This window comes from Oncorhynchus mykiss, chromosome 1 (assembly GCF_057628025.1).
Source record: "Oncorhynchus mykiss isolate SJ-2025 chromosome 1, ASM5762802v1, whole genome shotgun sequence".
NCBI lineage: Eukaryota > Metazoa > Chordata > Actinopteri > Salmoniformes > Salmonidae > Oncorhynchus > Oncorhynchus mykiss.
Genome location: NC_143022.1, coordinates 15785262 through 15810941, shown reverse-complemented (window position 1 = coordinate 15810941; position 25680 = coordinate 15785262). Strand labels below are relative to the sequence as shown.

Below are 25680 nucleotides of genomic sequence, written 5' to 3'. Positions count from 1 at the left end.
ACTCATTTGTGTTGACTAAACACAACAAACCTCAGCCGTGTAACACAGTAGTAAAGACTGAAAACATTGAGGGGCAGCATGTGTCGAAGAGATAACTGAGCAACATAAAGCATAGGTTGAGCTTATCACATTGGCCTTCCAGAAAAAAGGACGTTGATAACGTGACCTCCTAGTCTGTGGTTTAATGGCAGGAAGAAAAAGGGCTTAACAAAGGTGTGCTCTGTGCCGTAACAGCAGCCTAAAAATACCCTCTATGGAATAATAACCAGCATGCAACATCCACTCACAGCTCAGCCCGGCAGGTCAGCACCTTGCTAACTTAACATTAGAACGTGTGAGTGTACAGGTTCCTCCCGAACGCTATGTGCGAAGGCTGTATCAGCGGCTGGGCAACAGCCACCTACTGAGCGCCGTTGAGTCCAGAGCCAGAGGAGAGTGAGTGCCACCGAGCACGGAAGGCGATCAAGCGGCAGAGCACCCCAGAGACACCAGACGTTTTCCCCAGCCATTTTAGAGAAAGTCTTGTACAGCAGGGCTGTCAGAAAGAGAGGGAGCGCACGGCAGGGCTGACTGCCATTGGTAACAAACATACTGATAGTCATCTGAGAGCACGTCAAAATGTCTGCCAAGGCTCTCTGCATGCACAACACCAGTCCGGGGGACTGATTTGAAAGAAGACAAAAAGATTAAAGTGTTACTCAGTTTAGCCGCAGAAAAATATTTCCCTAAACCGTCTGAATAGGTTCAACACCCAGTTAATCAAAACATCCTCCGGAAGAGGAATAGTGTGAGCGTAAGCCACTTGACTGATTTAACAGTTGAATGTATACATTTCAACAGGGAAATTACTGCTGGCCCCAGCTTTCCTCAGTGAAATTAGACCCGGTGGCAGCAAGGCAATAATGAAGGTGCTGCCAAATAACGAGCGCCTCTCTATGGTCTGGGCGCTAGTGACACGGTGTACATTATCTACAATGTCAGGAAAGGGCAAAGTACCTGCATAGCCTCAGTCTGCATTGTCCATTAGAAAGGTACATTACGGTCAACCCCCTAAAGGGTACGGTGGTGTACACATGGTACACTCCGCTTAACCTCTGCATGCATCACAACAAAATAACCACAAAAGTAGAGTTTCAAATGAAGCTTCATTATCATGACTTTCTACCAACTCAGGAGAAGAGTACATTTTCACTTTGATATGTGGTTGTCATGTGGTTGTCTACCTTAAACTGGACTGCACTGACTAAGTCTCTCTGCGTAAGTGCACCCACTAAATAAGTTACATGTAAAGATGTAGAGAAGTGGTCGTTGTTCAGTCTATTCATGACCTCCCAAAGTCCAAAGACCTCTGTGACCAGACAAACATTTGATATGCTGAAGGGAAAAAGGTCACATTATGTTTCCTCTAACTGCACATATCTTACTTCCCTTCAGAGGCTGCAGGCAGAGTAACCTTTGGAAATCCAGCCACAGACAGAGTGCATGCCTTGCTGTGTGTGTTGTGCAGTGCAGTAAAACGCAGGCTAATCCTCGGTCTAGTGATGAACTCTGTAGCTATTCAAATCCAAGGTGAACAAACAACCCTACATACCATATATATATATATATACATACACACACACAGCTACGGCATTAGCATACTAAATGTCAGTTCATTTTTCACTTAAGTTATTTATCTTATGCATATAATCCTAGAAACTAGCCAAGTGAATCACCCTTTCAAATCATTGCCTGCTTTTTAATAATTGTCTTAAGTATAGTACAACTCAGCACCAGTAAAATGCTAGAGACATGAACAACTCAAGGCAGTGTTCAAAGGCAACATTACTAGATTTTTATTTTTCATCAGTTATAATGGATTGGCAGCAACAGCAAAACCATAGCCTTTGACAAAATCTCAGAAATAAAAAAAATAGATGTAATGTGTAATTTCTTGATTTGTCGTCTAATCCAAAACATGTCACGTCATATAAAGCAGCCTAGTTGGTATGAGTCGTCACTGGGCGAGATTTTGTCATACAATTTTTTTAATGTTTTTTGTTGTTGCCTGAACACAAAACAGACACTATACTATTAAAACAAAGTAGCATATCAATTTTGAATAAAAATAAATAAATAAATAAAGACGTTGTACTGTATTAAATCACATCTGTAAGATACAACACCCTAACAAATGCACTTGAAGTCAGTTGTTTTTGAACATTTTTGCATTTTCATCACTTCAGAAAGAAATTGGAAACTAGTTTGGTCATTATAATAGACATGTGGAAAAGTGAACATTTAGTGGCACATGGGTATAAAAGAAACCTGTGTTACTGAATCAGTACACAGTTCATTCAACTACTGGCAGAGAAATTACCTGTAAAAAAAAAGGATGGAGACTAAATGGAAGCGAAGCCACAAATGAACTAAGAAGAAACTAAATTAATTGGGTAACACTTACTGCAGTGTCAATTTAAATTGTATAAAGGTTAGGTAATTACACTACCTAGTAACCACAGACTGTTTTCTGAAAACAAATAATGAGTCAAAGTGGTATATTCTCAATAACTTGTTTGTTAGAATGAAACTACATTCCACTAGCGTTACTGTGGAAAGTGTAACCAATTAAAATCTCATGAAACCACCAGTACAATATTTACTATAAAGCAAAATCCAGAGAGAAAGTAGCTTGTCAACAATATTGATTTACCATTTATAAAAGATGGCACATTGTTTGAGAAGTGAGAAATATTTTTTCTCTCCATGTGTGTGACTTGCTTTAGTGTGCAAACAGAAATAACTATCTGTGGGTAATTCTAGAGAGAATCAGTCTAGAGAGAATCAGGTGTGATGGTAGGTTTCTGAAGAGAGAAATGGAAAATAAACATAATAATGAGGCAGTGTGGGTGGGTATGTAGTGTGTGAGAGACCAGGTGAAAGCTATGATCCCTTATTGATGTCACCTGTTAAATCCACTTCAGTCAGTGTAGATGAAGGGGAGGAGACAGGATAAATTAGATTTTTTTAAGCCTCGAGACAACAGGGGTTGAGGGTGAAAGGTCAAGACAAAAGTTTAAGTGCCTTTGAAGGGGGTATGGTAGTAGGTGCCAGACGCACCGGTTTGTGTCAAGAACTGCAACGCTGCTGGGTTCATCACATTGAACATTTTCCTGTGTGTATCAAGAATGGTCCACCACCCAAAGGACATCCAGCCAACTTGACAACTGTGAGAAGCATTGGAGTCAACATGGGCCAGCATCCCTGTGGAACGCTTTCAACACCTTGTAGAGTCCACACCCCGATGAATTGAGGCTGTTCTGGCGGCAAAAGGGGGTGCAACTCAATATTAGTAAGGTGTCCCTTATGTTTTGTACACTCTGTACGCTCACATACGCGCGCATATTGACGCCAAAACACACTTTCACAGACACTGCTGCTACTTGATTTATTATATATCCTGATTGCCAAGTCACCTTTCACCCTACTGACATGTACATATAACCTCAACTACCCCATTCCCCTGCACAATGACTCGGTACCAGTATATGTTATTGTTATTTTATTGTGTTACTATTTCCTTTTCACTTCTTAACTCTGCATTGTTGGGAAAGGGCTCGAAGTATTTCACAGTAAAGTCTATACCTTGTATTTGGTGCATGTGACAAATAAAAGTTCATTTGATTTGAAAAGGTGTTGAAACAAGATGGTACCATTGTATGGTACTACTGCAAATACAAGCTTGATGGATTTTGGGTCAAGTCAAAAGGAAGGTCACGTTACAAAATGCAATGTCACACAGCCAGTGTAAAAAATAAATACAAATAAGTGCAGTGTATCCTTGTAACCATATAGAAGAACAGAATGTACATCTTTGTGATCTATTTTCCAAAATATATATATATATATATATCTTTAGGCACATATACAGAACCATCTGTAAAGCAAAAAGAGGAATGAATACACAGGTTAAGCAGCATAATGTTGAACATAAACAGTCACGATATAGAGAGTTTAAGTTGGCTGTGCTGCTTGTTTTTCCACACAGGTCTACCTACACATGGCCTACAACCATAAGAATCTCATCTCACAATAGTCTTGGGTATTACTGAAAATGTGCCCCTGTATGGATATTTCAACATTATCTGTTAAAATAAAATGCAGAATTCTGAGAATGTACGAGAAAAGCTTGGAATGACTACACCTGTGCTGTATCAAACAGTAAAATACACAAGACCAGTCGTCATGATGCATTTACTGCACCTAAAAAGGAACAGGCTCTGCACTTAAAAAAGGTAAATAAAACTTAGCATGGAAAAGGTAAGGGGACAGAGTCATACATATGAAGCTGATGCTGAAGTGGAGACGATCTCTGATGAGCAGCCAAAGATAAAGAGGGTAGTGTTCACTAGTGGACATGACCAATCACTCATCTAAACAGCTACTGGATCTGAGGCATTGACAAAGTATTTTTTTTTTTTTTTTACTAAAAAGTTCCACGCCAAAATATATAAATATCTACTAAAACTAAACCAGCTTTGTGTTTTTTTTGTAGTTTGCTTAACTCGTGAAATTGACTCCCACGTCTCTCTGTTTAGGGCTGCCCGAAAGTCTTTTAAAACACACGTTGAACAATGTTGTGTTTGCTAACAAACCTTCTGCAAACTCTGCTAAACTTTTTCATGACAGGTCAAGGCAACGAACGATCTGTTGTTATGTACATCAGTGTGGTGGGCGCCACCATTGCCAAGGAGCATGTATATACAGTAAGTGAATAGTCAGCCATTTGCACGCACATGTGAACTCCTAAAGGGAGTGTATGCAAATGAGGATTACGTGTTGATGTCTGTACTAATTCAGCCTTCGCGTGCCTACTAAGAACACAGGCCTATAGTAGCAGTCCAATATTGGCATTCAAATTCAATACATTTTAGTCCACAAAACAGTGAAATCAGAGACAGTAAAATCATGAGGTCACCATCAATGTTTGAGGAAAGTGTTTTGTCCTAACTTTGTCCTTTACTTAACCTGACTGACGAGAAACAAACAAATGTAAACGTCAAAGCCTGAGGTAACCATGGTAACCATGGTGGAATGATGTTGTACATAAGGCTGTACATACAGTACATGTACAGCATATGGATTACTGATATTGGAGTTAATTTGATTCGTTCTGACATTTCTTGTTTTTTTGGTTTTGTTTGTACTTGTTTGATATTTTACTGCACCGTTAGGAGCTAGTAACATGCATTTAACTGCACCTGCTATACCACTTGCTAAACTGTGTAAGCGACCAATAAACTTTGATTTGATTTACCAGCTATACCCCACTTCGCAGGTCTAAAGTCAAAATGTAGTGCCAATCTCTCATCCACTTAGTTCAGAAACTAAACCTTTACAAAAATCTAGCTTCTCTCAGCAATCACATTTTTGCCCATAAATCATGACTTGGCATGAATACAGCAAAGTCATTGGTATTCTTCAAACAAACCGTCAGAGCCTAAAGTATTTTTCTTTGGGACAGCCCTGTCAATTGAAAAGTCAGCAGCTTTGTAAAGATGTAACCTTGTGTAACCAAATGTGTGGCTTCTTTAACAATAGCCTGCAACTCCTCAGATGGAGCAGGACTTTGGCCTCTTCCTGGGTTTGGGTTCTCCAAAGTCCCTGTCGTCGGCTGCACAGTGGCTGAAGGAGCAGAGTGTCTGCGAGAGGCGGCGCATGCCCAGGCGGAACACACTGTTGGACAGGCTGTAGATGACGCAGTTGCAGAAGCTGTTGCTGATGGCCAGCCAGGTGGTTACAAAGGACAGGGCGGGGTTGTCCAACACGTGTGAGCTCTCCAAAAGGAAATAGATTATGTAGGGCAGCCAGAGTATGTAGAAGACGCTGGTGATGCGGAAGAGCACCATGGCGTAGCGCCGGTCAGGCCCGTGACCCGTGTGGTGCCCCCCGCCGCTACCACTGCCACCACCCTCCCCGGCCTCCATCTCCTGGCTGGGGAAGCGTGCCCGCCTCTCACTGATCTCCCGGTTGTGCTGCTGGCAGATGCGGAAGATGTGAAAGTAGGTGAAGCAGACAACCAGAGCAGCGGGCGCGTATAGCAGGCACACCACAAAGCCTGTGAAGAGCGCCGAGGTGGGCCAGGAGTGGGCGCACCACTCAAAGATGTCTCCGTGGTAGCCCGGCTTGCCCCAGCCAAAGAAGGAGGGCAGGAACATCAGGCAGGAGTAGACCCATATGAGAGCGATGCAGCCACGGAGCCGGCACGGCGTCACCAGCTGGTTGTAGGACAGGGGTTTGGTGATGGCCAGGTAACGGTCCACGCTGATGCAGGCCAAGCAGGCCATGGAGACACTCTTGAGTACCGAGATGACGTAGCTGAAGACCTGGCAGGTGATGGGCTCCTGGACGCCGGCCGGGTAGTGCAGCAGGGACAGGGTGGGCACCAGGCAGCTGAGGCCCACCAGCAGATCAGCATAGGCCATGGTCTGGATGAAATAGCTGGTAGTGTAGTGGTGCAGCAGCGGGGCGCAGTGGAACACGAAGATCACCGTCAGGTTTCCAGCGATGATGAGCACTGTCAGTAGCACGATGACGGCAGTCTCCAAGACGCAGGCCTCCAGGCCCTCATTCTGGCCCCAGCCAAGGGGGCAAGAGTGGTTGGGATCCGGGCCCACAAGGCTGCTGTTGGCAGTGGGTACCAGGTCTGTTGTCAGCGCTGACTGATTCATTGTTGTGGGCGCGGTCCTGGTGGGTCAGGTTTGTGCTGTGCCACCTGCGATGCAGATGGTCTGTAACTGGAGACCAGTCCGCCCCTGCTGTCTGTCTGTAGCCTCCCACAGCAAACAGAGCTTTATCCTCGCTCTCTTTCACTTTTGCTCTCACATAGTTGGGTCTCAATCAAATGAACACTGACTGACGAAAATCAATACAGCCCACAGGAAAACAAGAGTACCAGCTTGGCTCTCCTTTTCTGATCAGTCATGCTTAGAGCCAGTGGGGTTATTGTTGAAGAAAGAAAAATATATATTGCCTCCACAAACAGAAAAAGGTCGGCCAATGTTACACCAAGCATCTATCCCGGCGGCAGGGATCCCCACTGCGGTTCCTGACAGTCCCTGGCCACATCTCCTGCCTCTGGGCGGCTAGGGGATGAGGGCAGGGGCTGTCCTCACAAGGGCAAAAAGCGCAGGAGGTGCAGGGTAGTTGACATGTGGGAAAGAAGCATGCAGGCAGACACGGTGCAGATCCTACCGCTGATTAAATAAGACAAGGAGCATGTGACTCCTATCTTGAGATTATCGATAAGAGAAAAAAAGTGTTAAAACATTTACTGTTAGAACAAGAATGTCATTTAGGCTTTCAAATAGCTTGTTCAGCGTCAGAAAAAGAGCAGATGAGAAAATCCAGAAGTCATAGGAGTATTTACATCCACATTAGCCATTGTGTTTGGTTTTTACCTCCAATAAAGTCCCTTCTAAAGTCTGGAGTGCAGCAGTTAGTTTTCAGTCCTGTTGTATGCATCCTCTTATTTTGGAGTAGCGAGTCTTGACCCCATGTATGCTCAGCTATTGTCCGAATCAAAACACAGACACGCTAGAAAAACACTGGGCTCTCGGCGGGTGTTAATGTCACAGCTCTCGTTCCACAGAGCACTGGGGGAATTATGTTTACAATGCTCTCCAGTCAGAGAGAGGCTAAACGAGGCGCAGCAAAATCCGTATTCTGTTGTGTGTGCGCGCGCGCACGCTGGAGCCACAAATCAAGCTTTGATCTCTGAAATCCCAATCCACACACTTTTATGAAACTTTCGTCCTCAAGGTTGTGAGAGGCAAAAGCTGGTTGTAAAGAAGATTGAGGCAAAGAATTTTGGAGTTGCCAACAGTCTTACACACAATCCCAATCAATGGGTACTAGAGCGGGTAGAGGCCATCTGAGTGTCTCAGCTCCTCTGACTGTGTCACCTTAGAAATCCTCTTCAGGACGCACTCTGCGATGGGTGTGGGATCTGCATTCCACTTCTTTATCCCTTCAACTTGTTTTTGGTTCTGTTTTGCCAGTGACATTCCCCAAATAGCTACGGGTGAAAGCGCTTTACATCAGCCTCCCCTCGTTTCCACTATTGATAATATTACTTATACATGTCCATTCAAATGAGCTTTTTGTTTAGGGGAGGCGTGGCTTTCTGGCCTTTCGACTCTTTCTTCCACCCAATACGTCTGCACCTCGTAGCAAATACCCAGGCACAAAAAAAAGAGAAACCACTCCACCAGTACAGAGACAGTCCCAGTTTCAGTGCTGTCCTCTGTCTCTCTCTCCTCTCATTTCCCCAGTCGAAATGAGCTTACGACAAATAAATACCTGAACAGACAAAAATATAATTTCCTGGAGTGAAGTACAGAAGACAAAGCTAAAGCTACTGAAAATAAATAGGAACCTTTTGAAGAGCGGCGAGGAGAGGAGCTGTCCATCACCGCTGGTGCAGTGGGAAGGAGATACTGTGACTGGCTTACAGTTCCCGTTCCCTTCGCTCACGCTCTCCCTCTCCCTGTCTTCCGCACACTCCCTCTACCCTGCACACACACACACTCTCTCTGGCACTCACTCCCTCCCTCCCTGGCTTTCTCGTTCTCTCGGAACCATGCTCTGCCCCTCACTCTCATACACCCGCTCACTCTCTACCCCCTCCTTCTCATACAGTGTCTCTCTCTCTACCCACTCCCATTTAGGCTCCACCTGAGGTCCTCTCTCAACCCAGCCACAATCCTCAGTCTCTCTCTCTCACCATCTCTTTTTTCAGAGAGCTAAATTTGGACATGTTCCCTATTACGAAATGACTAAGCTAATCTCTGTCCATTTTCTATTAACTAGCCCCCTCCTCCCCATCTTGCTTCCCCTCTCCCCTTCTCTAGCCCCCTGTCCATTGCTCCGACCAATGACTATGCCCAGCCATGCCTGCCCCTTAGTTACAGTTGCCAGGTATTTCAGTTAGTTGGGATCATCCTTCACCGGCAGACAACAAAGTGTAACAAGCTGCGGCAAATTGGGGAGGCAGGAGGGCGGTTTCAGAGGTAAACCGTCTGTATACCATTACCGAGTTCAGGCTCAACTAACCTCTACAATACTAAAACACTAGGACAAACAACAAAGCTATGCTGTTAAAGCAACTTCCACAAGCTCTAGCTCTAGAACTGAACTCTTAAGTTCCCAACTAGAGAAGGGGCTATAAAAACAATGGTAGTGACCTCCTCCTCCCCCTTTTGATCCCAGCCACTATGGCTCTGTGTTGGGACAAGCAGACAGCCGATGTCCGGGCTCTTTGTCACCGCTGGCGTACAGTAGCTCACACTAACACTGGTTAACACTCAAGAGAGAGATGGAGGTACTAGGGCCTCAGAGTGGGGAGATCAGTGTCGAGCTGCTCAATAAGAGTACAATAATTGAAGCAGAACAACAACAAAAAACTGCTACGGCACACAAGACAAAAAGCCAAGGTCAACCTAGTGCTGACGCTTCACAACATGCGTTATGAGAAAAGGAGATTTGAATGATTAATTACCATACGCTAGAGCCAGAGAACAAAATCAGGTTGCATAGAATTTAAGGTTAAATGTCAAGAGAGTTATACAGTTAAACCCAGAGTACTAAGGTCACTCCAACAAATAAATAGTGTTGTAAAAATATACAAAAGGAAGTACAATAACTTAGGTAACTGAAAAAAATTACATTGTATCCACTACAAAAAAAAATACTGTAAACATTGTAGCTATATAGATTCATCATCATCATCTCCTCCTCTAGGGAGAAGTGTGGTATACAACCTATTTCTCCATCAAGCTCCTAGCCTATTATGTGAGGGAAAGCTCACTGGATTCCCAGTATTGCCCTTGGTTGGGCCTCAGCCTGTCCCGAGGACGGGCAGACCTTTTGTGATGAGGCCTTGAAACATCCCAGTTGAACAACATTTCTCAGACGAGAAACATCTGTTTTTCAGGTTAGTGATTCTTCATGAGGTGAAGACAAAGCATGGCGTGCACTGTTAATGGAGGCGACTGGACAGGGCTGCGTGAACGAACGGAGACGACAGGACAGGGCTGCGTGAACGAACGGAGGCGACTGGACGGGGCTGCGTGAACGAACGGAGGCGACTGGACGGGGCTGCGTGAACGAACGGAGGCGACTGGACGGGGCTGCGTGAACGAACGGAGGCGACTGGGCGGGGCTGCGTGAATGGAGGCGACTGGTTGGGGCTGCGTGAACGAACGGAGGTGACTGGTCGGGGCTGCGTGAACGAACGGAGGTGACTGGTTGGGGCTGCGCGAACGAACGGAGGCGACTGGTCGGGGCTGTGTGAACGGAGGCAACTGGTCGGGGCTGCGTGAACGGAGGCGACTGGTCGGGGTCTGTGTGAACGGAGGCGACTGGGTTTGGAGGGTGGGCTGTGCACCAGCAGTGCAGCTGAACTGTAGACACTGAGGGGAATATTGTGAGTGACAGACACCCACTGAGCTCAAGGGCACTTCTCCTGCAGAAAGGGATGGCAGCTTGGAAGCTGAATAGAGATAGGCTTGGACTGGAACAATGACAGAGAAGACAAGACCGGAACCCAGAGGAATTCCAGAAATCAATGATGGAATTTAAAAAGGAATGAAAAGAGATAAACATAACCATATCACCTGCACAGGCTGAAGGAGTCTAATGCAAGAGACATGCAGCAATTCAGGATTGCCTCTAAATGGATAGTACCAAAATCCCATCTTAATTAAATTATCTTAACACTAATCTAGCAAGTAGTCTACTGACCAGGAAAGTAGCTAACTCAAGACCTGATTATTTACATAGCTTTTCAGGAGAAGCATTTTTCAGGGCAACCAATGGGAGTTTAGCTCTGTTTGCCACAACTTGGTTTGGAGGCTATGTCCATCAAAGCCAAGCCGGGTATCCAGGAGCATCACATTAGAAGGGTTTAAATCAGACATATAGACAACAGAATATGGGCACGGAAGAGCATCACAAGTAGAACGAACTCAATAAATCCAAGCATGTTTCCATGGCAGCTCATCCCAGTGTACAGCATTGTCTGTGGGTTAAAACGCGTGGGTGTCTGATTACTTCTAGCCCCACTCTCCACACTGCTGGTGCTACCTTTGATTGCAGACTCTTAACTAAATGCCACTGCAAAGCTAGCTGGAGTGTGGGCAAAATATGACGGTACATAAAAATGTAGCTGAAGCACCTTGAGAAAAAGCAAAAAGATCCCTCAAAGATTTAATGGCATGCGTCATAAAGACCGAAATTTATTTCATTGCGGGCCTGAGTGGAAGAGACTGCATTAGCGGAATTCAAGTGAGAATTGAATGTAGCACAGCCTCTGAAGAGAACAATTTTACCCGTGAAACTGAGACCGTCTGTCTGGGCCAATGCTTGCTTGAGCCGTTTTTCACGTTTCATCCATGAACAGGCTCTTAAAAAATAAATAACAGTTTAGTGCATCACTGCAACTCTGAAAATACTATCTAAATTGTTTTATTTTTCTCATAGTATATTTGAGATATAAATTAGGCCTAGTAATCAAATAATTTAAATATTGATAATGATGTCAATTGAAGTGGTCAATTGTGAAATCCCTGCGAATCACAGAAAGGGAAAAAAAAAAAGATCTTCATTCAGGGAAAACTATATTTATTTCCACAGACGGTGACTTCCAATCTCAGAGACAGACCAACACCACAGCGTTTGAGACCTCCAATCTGAACCACCACCCAACTTTTCTCAATGGTATTGATTGATCCAGACAGAGGAACTAACGTGAAATGGCTCTTCTGAGGAGTCAACTCCAAATAGCTTTCAATCAGTTTTAAGCCATGGTTCAACAGCAGCACACCTTTGGTAGATCACACAGGGAGAGTAAAAGGTTGTGAAAATGTTAGTTTCACGCTTACTCTCAGCAAAGCGCTACACTGTGTGTGTGTGTGTGTGTGTGTGTGTGTGTGTGTGTGTGTGTGTGTGTGTAGTTCAATCCAGGAGTTACCAAGGAAACGCAAAACAAAACAAAAAAAATATTCCTGTGCTGAGAAGACACTTGTTTGAAATTACATTCATCCAAGGTCGGAATACTTCAGTCAAAAAGTGCATTTTTGCAGCGCAAAAGACATGATTTGTTTGTCTCTGTACCCAAGACACCGGAGTACCAGCTTCGATTAAGTCTCAATGATAACTTGGCCGATAAACATGCCTTAAACTGTTATACTGTCCTATCAGAAAAATTCACTGAGATCCCCCCCTATAAAAATACTCCACGTATCACATACACAAAACGAGAGAACAGCCCTCTCTCTCTCCTCTCTGCATTACTACCCAGCCTTCTGTCGAAGTGCCATGTGCAATTATTCAAATACGTGTCACCGTCAGAAAGTCCAGGGAAATGTGCCCTGGTTTACGACATCAATACCCCCCATAACCAGCCACAACTCACTCACTTAGGCTTCAATCTGCATTAGAATCACCATCATCATCATCGAGTGGAGACAGGCCAATTCATAATGTGGGTATCATCGAGCCCTCGACACCACGTCCCCCTTCCCTCCCCCCAACACTACCCCCTGGGCTTTTATCTGGCTATTAATAGCACCAGCCAACCCCTATATCAACATCATTACATCCAATAAGGACGGGAGTCTACTCAAAGAATTACAATGAACGAGTGAGTGCTCACCAGGCGATTCTCTGTGTCACATAACCTGCCTTACGTAAACTAGTGTAACAATATATTTAGCAGCTCACATTTTCATCCTCTGTGGGAGGCAAGGCGGCTGGGGCAGATGGAGAGAGAGACAGAGAGAGACAGAAAGAGAACTGTGGCTCTGGGTTAAAGGCGTGTTGCAAGGGTAAATTTACACCCCCAGGCGAAAGACAACAGCCCAGTATAAATACAGTAGATGTGAAAAGAGGAGCCTGTTCTCTTTCATTCAGTCATTTCGCCTGAATCGCCTTCTTGGATTTTATATGTGATCTATTTTCTGTGCCACATGCGCAAGCAGTAACCTTTTGTTTATGGCTCCATTTTATCTCTCTCCCGCTCTCTATCTCCCTCTTCCAATCTCTCCATTTCAGGCAATTGATTACTGCGTTGTATTTCAAGCACTTTCTCCTCCTGGGGGGAATGCGTATTGTATTACACATAAAAGTGAGGACCTGTCGCCTAGTCAACCTCTTCACATGTCCTCATGAAAAAAACATCAATACATTAGTCACTTGGAATTAGCTAGGAGGTATTACATTCATGGCTGCTCCACCAAAATGGATTATTCGACATGATCTACCAGCGAGGCCAGTCGAGATGGAATTTGTTTGGACTGTGGGTGAGCCTAGGTTGGGGGCCAGCTATGGGCTGTCGGCCAGACTATAGAGGATGCTACACATTAGCTGTGGGGTTTTAGTGCCAGGGGACATGGGTCTGATAGGACTAGCCTCTGTCTGACACATGTTCTCCACAAGAGTGATGGACCAGTGACCTGTGCAGTAAAGAATGTCACAGTGACTGGGCTACTGCAACACCTACTGCACACTGAGGTCAGGATGCCAGAAATACACTTAACAGTAGTTACATGACTTATGTTCTATTATAAAGCTACATTTTCTGCTTGTGCACAGAGAGAATGAAAATTAAATATTAAGCTAAAGTTAAAATTTAAGAAATTCTAGTGTGGAGTTATTTTATTTTGAACATTTTCTTAAGTGTAGATGTGATGCTCTATATGGCGTTGTTAGACACCCTTCCCCATCCCATTGTCACACAAAATCTAAAACATATTTTGAGAGATTTCACCACAATGACTGTGTTAAATTATGCCAGAGTTAACAATAGTGCTTTTTACTGTGGAAAAATTCCTGCAATCACCCATTGTTGGCATGAGAACCAACATACCTCCAAGAGAAACATGAGAGAATAGGCTTCAACACCAACCCTGTTCTCTGTGGGATCAGACTGCACCACTGTCAAGTTCAACTGAAATGATCTTGATGAAGAGATGCTGCTGCTGTTTTTTAATGCCGTTTCGATGTCAATCATGTTATTGTAAAGTCAATGACATTTCCAAATTGTGTGGACAATTAAGTTTTCCAATTCTAAAACAGCAGGCTCTTTATGGAGCTAATTTAATGGCCAGTTGTGACAGTCATTGAGTCTCTCCAGAGGAACAACTGCAAGGAGACGATCCCTCTCAGCACTGCCTGGACTGCGCAAAAATGCAAATGCTTTCCGTTTGAGTTATATTAGGTTTTATTTTCATTATTTTCATTTTCATACTGGGTACGTGCATTTAGACACTGTCACATGACACCAAGTTGATGAGCGTGAAAACAGTTGTTGTTTTTTTACACCAAAGTCTTCAGGGATCGTCGCAATCTCTGCACTCGAAATTACAATTTGCATGATGGTTATACAGCACATATATTTGACTGGCTCTCGTATTCAGAAAAGGTACATTTCAGCAAAACTTCAATTTTTCATCACCCACACAACATTCAGCCATTTTGAGGATATTTCACAAACTCACCGAGCTTGAGTGAGTGGAGTTGAAATGTGAAACTTGTACATACAAATGCAGGTGGGAATCAATGATTGCGTGCGTTTGAGTGAGGTGTGACTGAGGTGCGTTTGAGTGAGGTGCGACTGAGGTGCGTTTGAGTGAGGTGCGTTTGAGTGAGGTGCGAGTGTGTGTGCGCGGTGTGCGTATGTCCTCTTTACTTTGGTGGTCTGTGTGTGTGTCACAAGTGTGTGTGTGTCAGTGAGTGTGTGTGTGTGTGTGTATTTCCCTCCTTCTTACCTTGGTGATGAGGATGCGATATTTCTCCAGCAGGGCCTGGTCACTCTGGCAGCCTGAGAGGAGCTGCCAGACCTCAGCTCTGAGGGCCTCGGGGACCCCAGGCTTCACCAGCGCAGTCAGGCCCTTAGGCCGCACAGACAAGTTCCCATGCCTGACACACAGGAGAGAGATAAGAAACTACTCGACATACAACAGCCAAACTCATCAGGCTAAGGCCATCTACAGTACAGGCATGGATATTCATGATTAATGTTACTCTCCTGAAGCTGATGTTTATTAGGGTTAGAATGGAGGATGTTTATTACAATAATGTCATTATAGTGACCATATAAAAGTAATGCTAACAATTTCATTATTCTCCTCGTGTAGTGGAGGAACAATGAGGTACTTCAGACAAATACATTGAATCTGTTTCCTTATTCAATGACTGAAGCTGGTATTTACTGAACGGTGGTTATCATGACCGCCACACTTACCATCTGTTGAGGATTGCACCCCAGGACTCTAAGATCTTCTCAGGGCAATCCTTGGACACATCACCGGTCCCACTGGAGATCTCACTGTCGCTATCTGCAGGAGACAAGACAAGGCCCACTGGGAGGTGAGATAAGATTTAGCCTATTATGGGATCCCAGTGTGAATTGCATATGGATCACTGGGAGCAAGCATGTATTGCATTATGAGCAGCGTGACCATTATTAAAAATATATATTCTTTAGGAGTTTTCACACTTTCTTCAGACATTAAGGACATTAAATCTGGTTTCTCATTGCCAGAGTCTTTAGGGGCCTTTTGGGAAAATCCAAGTGGGCTGTCATGTGCCTTTTACTGAGGAGTGGCTTCCGTCTGGCCACGCTACCATAAAGGTTTGATTGCGCTGCAGAGATGGTTGTCTTTCTGGAAGGTTCTCCCATCTCCACAGAGGAACTCTGGAGCTCTGTCAGAGTGACCATCAGGTTCTTGGTCACCTTCTTGACCAAGGCCCTTCTCCCCCGATTGCTCAGTTTACCCAGGCGGCCAGCTCTAGGAAGAGTCTTGGTGGTTCCGAATTTCATCCATTTAAGAATGATGGAGGCCACTGTGTTCTTGGGGACCTTCAAAGCTGCAGAAATGTTTTGGTACCCTTCCCCAGATCTGTGCCTCGACACAATCCTGTCTCGGGGCAATTCCTTCGACCTCATGGCTTGGTTTTTGCTATGACATGGTCAACTGTGGGACCTTATATAGAGAGGTGTGTGCCTTTCCAAATCCTGTCCAATCAATTGAATTTACCACAGGTGGATTCCAATCAAGTTGTAGAAACATCAAAGATGATCAATAGAAACAGGATGCACCTGAGCTCAATTTCGAGTCTCATAGCAAAAGGTGTGAACACCTGTAAATAAGGTATGTTTTATTATTTGTAAGACCTTTGGAGAAGAAAGAAAAAAAATTGTTTTAGCTTTGAAATTATGGGGTATTGTGTGTAGATTGCTGAGGATTTTTTTATAAGCAGAGAGTTTGAGCTGTGGTACCACCCATTCAATAGGGTAATGAGAGTGCATGCACTTGAATGTTTGCTGTGTGAATGCATTGAAATGTGTGCATACACACACACAAAAGATTTTTCATTTTATACACCAAAAATATAAATTACAGTGGGCTGACAACACAAGAGAAAATGTTGACATTCCAGGTCCACATTGCTGCGCATTACAATTTACCAAAACAAGAAAAGGCATGTGCACTTGCGACTTGGGAGAAAAGTGCAGGCAGGCAGAAGCATCCTCACACAGTGGGAAAGCATTCAGTCCCGTCTACAGCTGACCTCCAGCTAGAAAGCCCTGAAAGGCTTTCTTTTCACGCCGCCTCCACTGACAGCTGGAATGCAGTGGAGCCTTTAGAAATGCCTGTGAATGTACTGTGAATGGCTTCTCCTCCCTGGCAAGGCTTTTTGAAAACAGTGCCGGCCTTGGAGACTGCCTCTCTACCTCCAAGGAGGTGACAACAAAACACAGGTGTGGGTGGACTTTTCACTCCAAAAGGACTACTATTATTTCTACAGTTCGAATGGTAGCACTCGGTACAGCAGAATCTTTACATTTAGTAATTTAGCAGATGCCCTTCTCCAGAGTGACTCCAGAGAGATTTTTCCCCTGGTCGGCTTGGGGCTTCGAACCAGCGATCCTTCAGTTACTGGCCCAACGCTCTTATCCGCTATGCTGCCTACACCAGAACCATTCGGATTCCGTTTAGATCCGCAAGCTGTAATCGACTAACGATACGCTGTAAATGTACTTACTGTACTTAAGTCTCCCTGGTCAACAAGGCTTGCTAACAAAAAAAAAAGTTGTACAAAGAGCATTCCACCCTCTTGCTATCAAGAACCCATCGAGTAAGAATCAGCATGTGTGGTCACGGAAAAGTGCCGTGTCGGAAGAGCTGTGCTTGTGGGAATCGAGAAAAGCCACCACTGTTTACAGTGTTGGATCATTGCAATGCGCGTTTGGGACACCTTTGGAGTCCAAATGGTGATGTTTTTCCATTGTTTTGCCCTCATTCCAAAAAGGCCCAGTCACCCATATTTATCGTTAAAAAAAGATATGCGTTCTATCTTAAAACGTGTATTGCCCACAAGCGTACGCCTTCTTGGGGTAAAAGGTGTTTGATGTGTACATAGTGTTCTTACAGCTAATTTGTCAAAGTACTGACAGGGCAATAAATATATTTTTTTAAGCGATAGTTACATCAAATCAGGATATTATCTTAGAAAATATGGTCGTATCGCTTTGACAATATCGCAATACTATTTTTGCAGTAGATGACTGTACGTGTACCAAAACAGTATTTCTCCTTCAAAGCTTGTTCTCTAGCTTTTTAAATGAGCTCATTTTTCTTCAGCACTTTGATTTCCATGACTGATCTAAAATAGTTCTCTCATAGATCCCTCTTGTCCCTCTGCAGAAGACATACAGTGCATTCAGAAAGTATTCAGATCCCTTGACTTTTTCCACATTTTGTTACGTTACAGCCTTATTCTAAAATTGATTAAATCGTTCCTTCCCCCCTCAATCCACACACACCCCCATAATAACAAAGCCAAAACGGATTTGAAATGTTTGCATATTTATTACAAATTTTAAAAAACGTATTTACATAAGTATTCAGACCCTTTGCTATGAAACTCGAAATTGAGCACAGGTGGATCCTGTTTCCATTGATCATCCTTGAGATGTTTCTACAACTTGGGCATGATTTGGAAAGGCACACACCTTCCTATTGAAAGGTCCCACAGTTGACAGTGCATGTCAGAGCAAAAACCAAGTCACGAGGTCGAAGGAATTGTCTGTAGAGCTCCATGACAGGATTGTGTCGAGGCACAGATCTGGGGAAAATGGAAGAAGTTTGGAACTACCAAGACTCTTCCTAAAGCTGGCAGCCTGAGTAAACTGAGCAATCGGGGGAGAAGGGCCTTGGTCAGGGAGGTGACCAAGAACCCTATGGTCACTCTGACAGAGCTCCAGAGTTCTTATGTGGAGATGGGAGAACCTTTCAGAAATACAACCATCTCTGCAGCACTCCACTAAATCAGACGGAAGCCACTCGCCAGTAAAAGGCACATGACAGCCCACTTGGAGTTTGATAAAAGGCATCTTTAGGACTCTAAGACCATTAGAAACAAGATGATCTGGTCTGATGAAACCAAGATGGAACATTACGGGCAATTGTGTGTAGATGGATGAGGATTTTTAATCCATTTTAAAATAAGGCTGTAACCTAACAATGTGAAAAATACAAGGGGTCTGAAAACTTTCCGAATGCACTGTACGGTGAGCAATGTTTGGAGCATTGAAACGCAATAAAATCACAGTAGAGAATCGCAACATGTATAGAATCGTGAGAATCACAATATATCTCGCATCGGCACCTAAGTATTGTGATATCGTATTGTGAGGTCCCAGGCTTATAAGAAAGGAGCCTATAAGAGGTTATCTGTTTCCTTTGATTAGTATTTAAATCCCTCGAAAGACATCTGAGAATGCATTCGGTGTTCTCCATTTTCAACATGTAAAACCCTTGGGTTTCTTATCCTCCCATGTATTTGCATCCTATTGCAACCATCCATATGAACCAATATTCCCAACTAAAAACCTTACTCGTTTAAAATAGAACATTTCAATAGGATGGTGAAAATGGGAAAACACAGAATGAACATGAGTAAAATCCTTTTCAGTAAGTAAACCAGGGGCAGGCAGGGTGTTAAGCAGGCAGGGTGGGTGGGAGGCAGACAGGGCAGGGTTGGTGGGAGGCAGACAGGGCAGGGTTGGTGGGAGGCAGACAGGGCAGGGTTGGTGGGAGGCAGACAGGGCAGGGTTGGTGGGAGGCAGACAGGGCAGGGTGGGTGGGAGGCAGACAGGGCAGGGTGGGTGGGAGGCAGACAGGGCAGGGTGGGTGGGAGGCAGACAGGGCAGGGTGGGTGGGAGGCAGACAGGGCAGGGTGGGTGAGAGGCAGACAGGGCAGGGTTGGTGAGAGGCAGACAGGGCAGGGTTGGTGGGAGGCAGACAGGGCAGGGTTGGTGGGAGGCAGACAGGGCAGGGTTGGTGGGAGGCAGACAGGGCAGGGTTGGTGGGAGGCAGACAGGGCAGGGTGGGTGGGAGGCAGACAGGGCAGGGTGGGTGGGAGGCAGACAGGGCAGGGTGGGTGGGAGGCAGACAGGGCAGGGTTGGTGGGAGGCAGACAGGGCAGGGTTGGTGGGAGGCAGACAGGGCAGGGTTGGTGGGAGGCAGACAGGGCAGGGTTGGTGGGAGGCAGACAGGGCAGGGTTGGTGGGAGGCAGACAGGGCAGGGTTGGTGGGAGGCAGACAGGGCAGGGTTGGTGGGAGGCAGACAGGGCAGGGTGGGTGGGAGGCAGACAGGGCAGGGTTGGTGGGAGGCAGACAGGCAGGGTGGGTGGGAGGCAGACAGGGCAGGGTTGGTGGGAGGCAGACAGGGCAGGGTTGGTGGGAGGCAGACAGGGCAGGGTTGGTGGGAGGCAGACAGGCAGGGTGGGTGGGAGGCAGACAGGCAGGGTGGGTGGGAGGCAGACAGGGCAGGGTGGGTGGGAGGCAGACAGGCAGGGTGGGTGGGAGACAGACAGGCAGGGTGGGTGGGAGGCAGACAGGCAGGGTGGGTGGGAGGCAGACAGGCAGGGTGGGTGGGAGGCAGACAGGGCAGGGTGGGTGGGTGGGAGGCAGACAGGGCAGGGTGGGTGGGAGGCAGACAGGCAGGGTGGGTGGGAGGCAGACAGGCAGGGTGGGTGGGAGGCAGACAGGCAGGGTGGGTGGGAGGCAGACAGGCAGGGTGGGTGGGAGGCAGACAGGCAGGGTGGGTGGGAGGCAGACAGGGTGTTCCAAAGCTGTGTGGTATTGAGTCAAGCCAGAGAGGGAGAGCCAGGGAAAGGGTGAGGTGAAAACCTGGTGGTCTTATGCCACAGCAGCAGTGAGGGCTGGTGGTGCCAAAAAGCCAACCTCACTTAACCAGATTGGATTGCTCTCCAGTGAAACCACTGAGCCCTCCAGAACCCATCCAAAGCCTCTGGACATCGCAGTCTCAGCTCCAGCCCTGCCTCATCCTCCAACCTCATCCAAAGCCAAAAATTGTTAACAAAAACATGAAAACATCCCATTATATCTGTCAGGTCCACATTGGGAATCCTAGACATCAATAGGAAATTACTTTGAAATAAAATATTTCAGTTGTGTATATTACACTAGTTTCTATTTAATGACAATTATTTTTCATTAATCTGATCTCGGGGAAGGCAGTAGCAGACAGACGTTCTCTGTGATCCCCATACTGTACTTTATTTAGTCATCCTATTTAGCTAGGCTAGCTGCAAAGCTGTCTGACAAAATAATTTTACTAGGTCTTCAAAGGTAAGGCAAACTTTCACAAACGGTCTCTTTTCCTCTCAACGTTGTGTACATTCCGAAGTCATCCATTCTATGCGGTATGTGTGTATCTAACCTAACATAGCAGGCAGAAAAATGCATCCTTCATCTCGGTCCGAGCCGGGGGGAAAAACTGCCGCAATGGATTAGGGTGATTGTAGTTAATTACCACGTAGTTGCGCTGAACAAGGTTGAATATTCGATTAATGAAAACCACAACTCCCTTCAGCACAGCATAGTTCTTGACATGGTTTCTCTTGAATGATTTCACTATAGAAAGGTTGGGCTCACAAAAAAAAAAAAAAAAAAAAAATGTAAATTGTAATTTAAGTAATTCAGCCAATGTCAGTCAATTAGTTGTTTAATAAGTGAAAAAACCCTGAAATGTCAGTAAATCGCTCAGCACATGCAGCCAGGAGCAGGAGGAGAAAATGTGCGTCTTTTTGTTGTTGTTGCATGTATGTAAATGCTGTCTATTGTTGTCCATGTACAGTACCAGTCAAAAGTTTGGACACCTACTCTTTCAAGGGTTTTTCTTAATTTTCTACATTGTTGAATAATAGTGAAGACATCAAAACTATGAAATAACACATTTAGAATCATGTAGAAATTAAAAGAAGTGCTATATAGAATATATTTAGATTTTTGAAATTCTTCAAAGTAGCCACCCTTTGCCCTGATGACAGCTTTACACACTCTTGGCATTTGGGAGCCCTGACACCAACAAGAAGAAGATACGTGTTTGGGCCATGAAACATGAGCAATGGACATTAGACCAGTAGAAATCTGTCCTTTGCTCTGATGAGTCCAAATCACAGTTCCCACCGTGAAGCATGGAGGAGGTGGTGTGATGGTGTGGGGGTGTTTAGCTGGTGACACTTGGTGATTTATTTAGAATTCAAGAAACACTTAACATGCATGGCTACCACAACATTCTGCAGCGATACGCCATCCAATCTGGTTTGCACTTAGTGGGACTATCATTTGTTTTTCAACAGGACAATGACCCAAAACACACCTCCAGGCTGTGTAAGGCCTATTTGACCAAGAAGGAGAGCGATGGAGTACTGCATCAGATGACCTGGCCTCCAAATCACCTGACCTCAACCCAATTGAGATGGTTTGGGATGAGTTGGACCGCAGAGTGAAGGAAAAGCAGCCAACAAGTGTTCAGTATATGTGAGAACTCCTTCAAGACAGCTGGAAAAGCATTCCTCATGAAGTTGGTTGAGAGAATGCTAAGTGTGCAAAGCTGTCATCAAGGCAAAGGGTGTCTACTTTGAAGAATCTAAAATATATTTTTATGTGATTAACACTTTTTTTGGTTACTACACTGTTTTATTTCATAGTTGGTCTTATTATTATACAATGTAGAAAATAGTAAAAAGAAAAACCCTGGAATGATTAGGTGCCCAAACTTTTGAATGGTACTGTATGTTTTAGTTTGTTAACAACAAAAAAGTAAAACTAATATGTGACAAAAACATGACTCCTATATACACTGTCAGCAAAGCCTGCTTCAAGAAGATAAACAAGCGGGACAGGAGATAAAAGATTCCATCTCGCACATATTTTTCCCAAGTCACCATCCCAACACAGTATAACAAAATTAATGGAGTAATTGAATGAGCTCACACGTTGATTATTACGCGACTACATAAGACCTTGGGTCTAGGAGAACAACTGAGCCCTACATTCGTTAGAAAGTACACTTTATTGATGCGTTTCAACTGAAAGGTCTGTACTTGTAAACATCATTGGCTCCTTTAGCCGCCTTGGGCCTGAATGAGGACCAGCAAGTGTGCATAATGATAACGACGCAAATGTGGCAAAGGCCAACTCGTTGAATGACTGGACCAAACATGGCAAAGGCCATCGCAGTGAATGACTGGACAAGACTCCAATGTTTTGGACACAGGTCACACTTTTTCCCAATTTGATTCAAGAATACACATGAGAACCCCCTCCAACTCACAAGGCAGGCAATACGCTTGACCTCATCTTTACTAGAGGATGTTGCCTACTAACCTCAAGGCAACCCCCCTCCAGGTCTCTTATCACTACTTTGTTTCCCTCTCCTCTAGCCCTAACCACTCAGCCCTTACCCAGACGGTCACTACCCAGATGGTAATGCGCCTTCATCTTCACTCTCCCACTACTCTCTCTCCTTCTATCCTATCATCTCTCCCTCCTGCTAAATCCTTCTCCTCCTTCTGATTAGACTACTGCAATGCTCTACTCTCCAGCTACCCGGATAAAGCACTAAATAAACTTCAGTTAGTGCTAAATATGGCTGCTAGAATCCTGACTAGAACCCAAAAATGTGATCATATTACTCCAGTGCTAGCCTCTCTACACTGGCTTCTTGTTAAGGCAAGGGCTCATTTCAAGGTTTTACTGCTAACCTACAAAGCATCACATGGGCTTGCTCCTACCCATCTCTCCAATTTGGTCCTGCCGTACATACCTACTGGACACTCCGGTCACAAAATGCAGGCCTCCTTACTGTCCCTAGAATTTCTAAGCAAACCACTGGAAGCAGGGCTTTCTACTATAGAGCTCCATTTTTATGGAATGGTCTGCCTACCCATGTGAGAGACAGTCTCGACCTTTAAGTACTTATTGAAGACTCATCTCTTCAGTAGGTCCTATTATTGAGCGTAGTCTGGCCCAGGGGTGCAAAGGTGAACGGCAAGGCACTGGAGCAACGAACCGCCCTTACTGTCTGTGGCTGGTCGGCTCCCCTCTCTCCACTGGGATTCTTTGCCTCTGACCCTATTGCAGGGACTGAGTCACTGGCTTACTAGTGCTCTTCAGTTAGTGCTTCCATACCGTGACCTTCCTGTCCGGTTTTGCACCCCCTCGGGCTCGTGCCGTGGAGGAGATCTTCATGGGCTATAGCCTTGTCTCAGGGTAGTAAGTTGGTGGTCTGTTGATATCCTTCTAGTGGTTTGGTGGCTGTGTTTTGGCAAAGTGGATGGGGTTATATCCTGCCTGGTTGGCCCTGTCCATGCAGCATGAATGAGGAGCTAACATGATGCAGCCCAGACTCCCAGTGCTGGCTAAGAGGGGCAGGCACAGTACGCTTGTGCTATAAGGGGGACATCAGCTGCGCTGATACAGACTTGATCCATGAAACACATTTCACAGAAAAAAAACAAAATCTAGTACCAACCTGTTTATGTTCTAGTGTTGAAAAAGTACAGGAGTTTCAGTATACCTAGTAACACTACTACACCCGCGCCATTGCCTCACCCTCACGACAGCTCACACACACCCAAACTAAATTAAACTTCATAGTTGACTCATGGCCGCCACATGTGAGGAGGGGGGCGAGCCTCAAGAAAATGCAACGAGAGCCAACGTGTTGATAATGTTCAATTATCTGGACAGATCTCATCTGGATGAGGTGTTCCCGCCAGCGAGGAGAAACGATTGCCCGAAATATATCAATAAAACAAATGCTCTCTTCCAACAAGCGGTTTGTGTAAAAGCAATCTGTTTTCTTTTCCTCTCTCGCCTTGTACATCTAAGTAAGCTCCAAGACGCAGGTCGTTTTTCATGTAAACTATGGGGGGGACGGAGTGCATTTTTCAACCAAGAAATATTTGGTCATGAAATGTTGTCTGTGTCAATGAGGAGGATGGAATTCAATGTGCCATGTCGTTTTGCCTGGAGAGGTGTGTAAGTTCTCATGGTGACCTTGGAGAGGTTAGGGAAAGGCCAGCCAACATGTCAACACTAGCACCCCAACGCAACAACACACCCTTACTAAGTCTTCAGGGGGAACAGAGACTTATATGGAGACCAAAAGAGGCAGGAGAGAGATGGAATGAAATAGAAAGAGTGAGAGAAAGGGGGCTGGATAGAGGGAGAGAGGGAAAGAGACAGGGAGGGAGAGACAGGTGAGAGATAGGGAAAGACAGAAAGAGCTCCATACCTTCCTCAGGCTCCTCTTCCTCAACATGGCCCCAGTTGTTCCTCTCAATCTCCCTCTGCAGGCTCACTACCTCCAACATGGAATCAGCCTGGCCATCCTTCTCACCACCCTACACACACAGTGTGGGATTAATCTGTTAACACATCAAGTGTTATGGATAACTGCAACAGCACTGACAAGTCAATTCTACATGCAAAACAAATATGATTTTGTAACAGAGCTGTTGAAAAGTCTCTTTAGACATCCTCAATATGTTTCAGAGTGCCTCAGTCTGAAAAAACACCTTCTAAAGTTAGCATCACCTTTGCCACTGCCCGAGGGGAGCGCGCTGAAAATATAATTACACGTACAGGAGGAAATTAAATAGAGCGGCAGTGGAGAGTGCCAAGGATCCCACCAGCGGCCTTTTGACCAGACTGTCTGGCAATAGGGTTCACAGGGAGCCTGTGCAATCAGAGCACAGAGAGACTGTGCTCACTCACCTACGCAGGTCACTTCTTAAGTTGGGCTTTGTCACATTGCACACATTGATGGTTTTGTATCACTGTTGTTGATACTGGGGTCATATGGGCTCAGCACTCATGGTGAGAAGTGGATTTAAACTAACACTAAGTGCAAGGACCCAAATTGAAGACTATACTGTACATCCAAGACATTTATAGGCAATGCATAGTTTTCTAATCGCTATCGACAGTCATATTACGGCAATATTATAATTTACTAAGGTTTAGACAGTATAGATAAGGATGTCACAATAAGCAGTGTTTGCAATAATACCCTAGTGAAGGACCCTCCACCAACACCTCAAACCCTTTTTATTTCCTTGTGAAATATGTTGAGAGTGTGACAACAGTGACTGTTATTCCGCCGTTAATGAGAGGTCCGCGGAACAAATGAAATCATATATGTGGCTAGTGGCTGGGATTAGAATCTTGTGCACACACTACAAAGGCTCTCTTTTAATTAGCTTCCAACTACAGCAGCCGGCATTCTTTCCTGCCTGCTGATTAGATAACTAGAGAG

At 45.1% G+C, this 25680-nt stretch overlaps 2 protein-coding genes across 3 annotated transcripts in view; both read right to left on the bottom strand.

Moving 5' to 3' along the window:
• The window catches only part of LOC110486505 (rab GTPase-activating protein 1), a 141351-nt gene that overhangs the window by 85446 nt on the left and 30225 nt on the right, over nucleotides 1-25680 (bottom strand). For both annotated transcript variants that reach the window (XM_090186337.1, XM_090186380.1), the window contains exons 11-13: nucleotides 24658-24766; nucleotides 15284-15377; nucleotides 14808-14958 (exon numbers count right to left, since the gene is read on the bottom strand). In XM_090186337.1, the coding sequence (XP_090042463.1) occupies nucleotides 14808-14958; nucleotides 15284-15377; nucleotides 24658-24766 (354 nt within the window). The remainder of the gene's footprint in view (nucleotides 1-14807; nucleotides 14959-15283; nucleotides 15378-24657; nucleotides 24767-25680) is intronic.
• Nucleotides 1812-13302, bottom strand: gpr52 (G protein-coupled receptor 52). Its single transcript, XM_021558308.3, has one exon. It carries the CDS (start codon nucleotides 6708-6710, stop codon nucleotides 5592-5594), a length of 1119 nt encoding a protein of 372 aa, XP_021413983.2. The 5' UTR covers nucleotides 6711-13302; the 3' UTR covers nucleotides 1812-5591.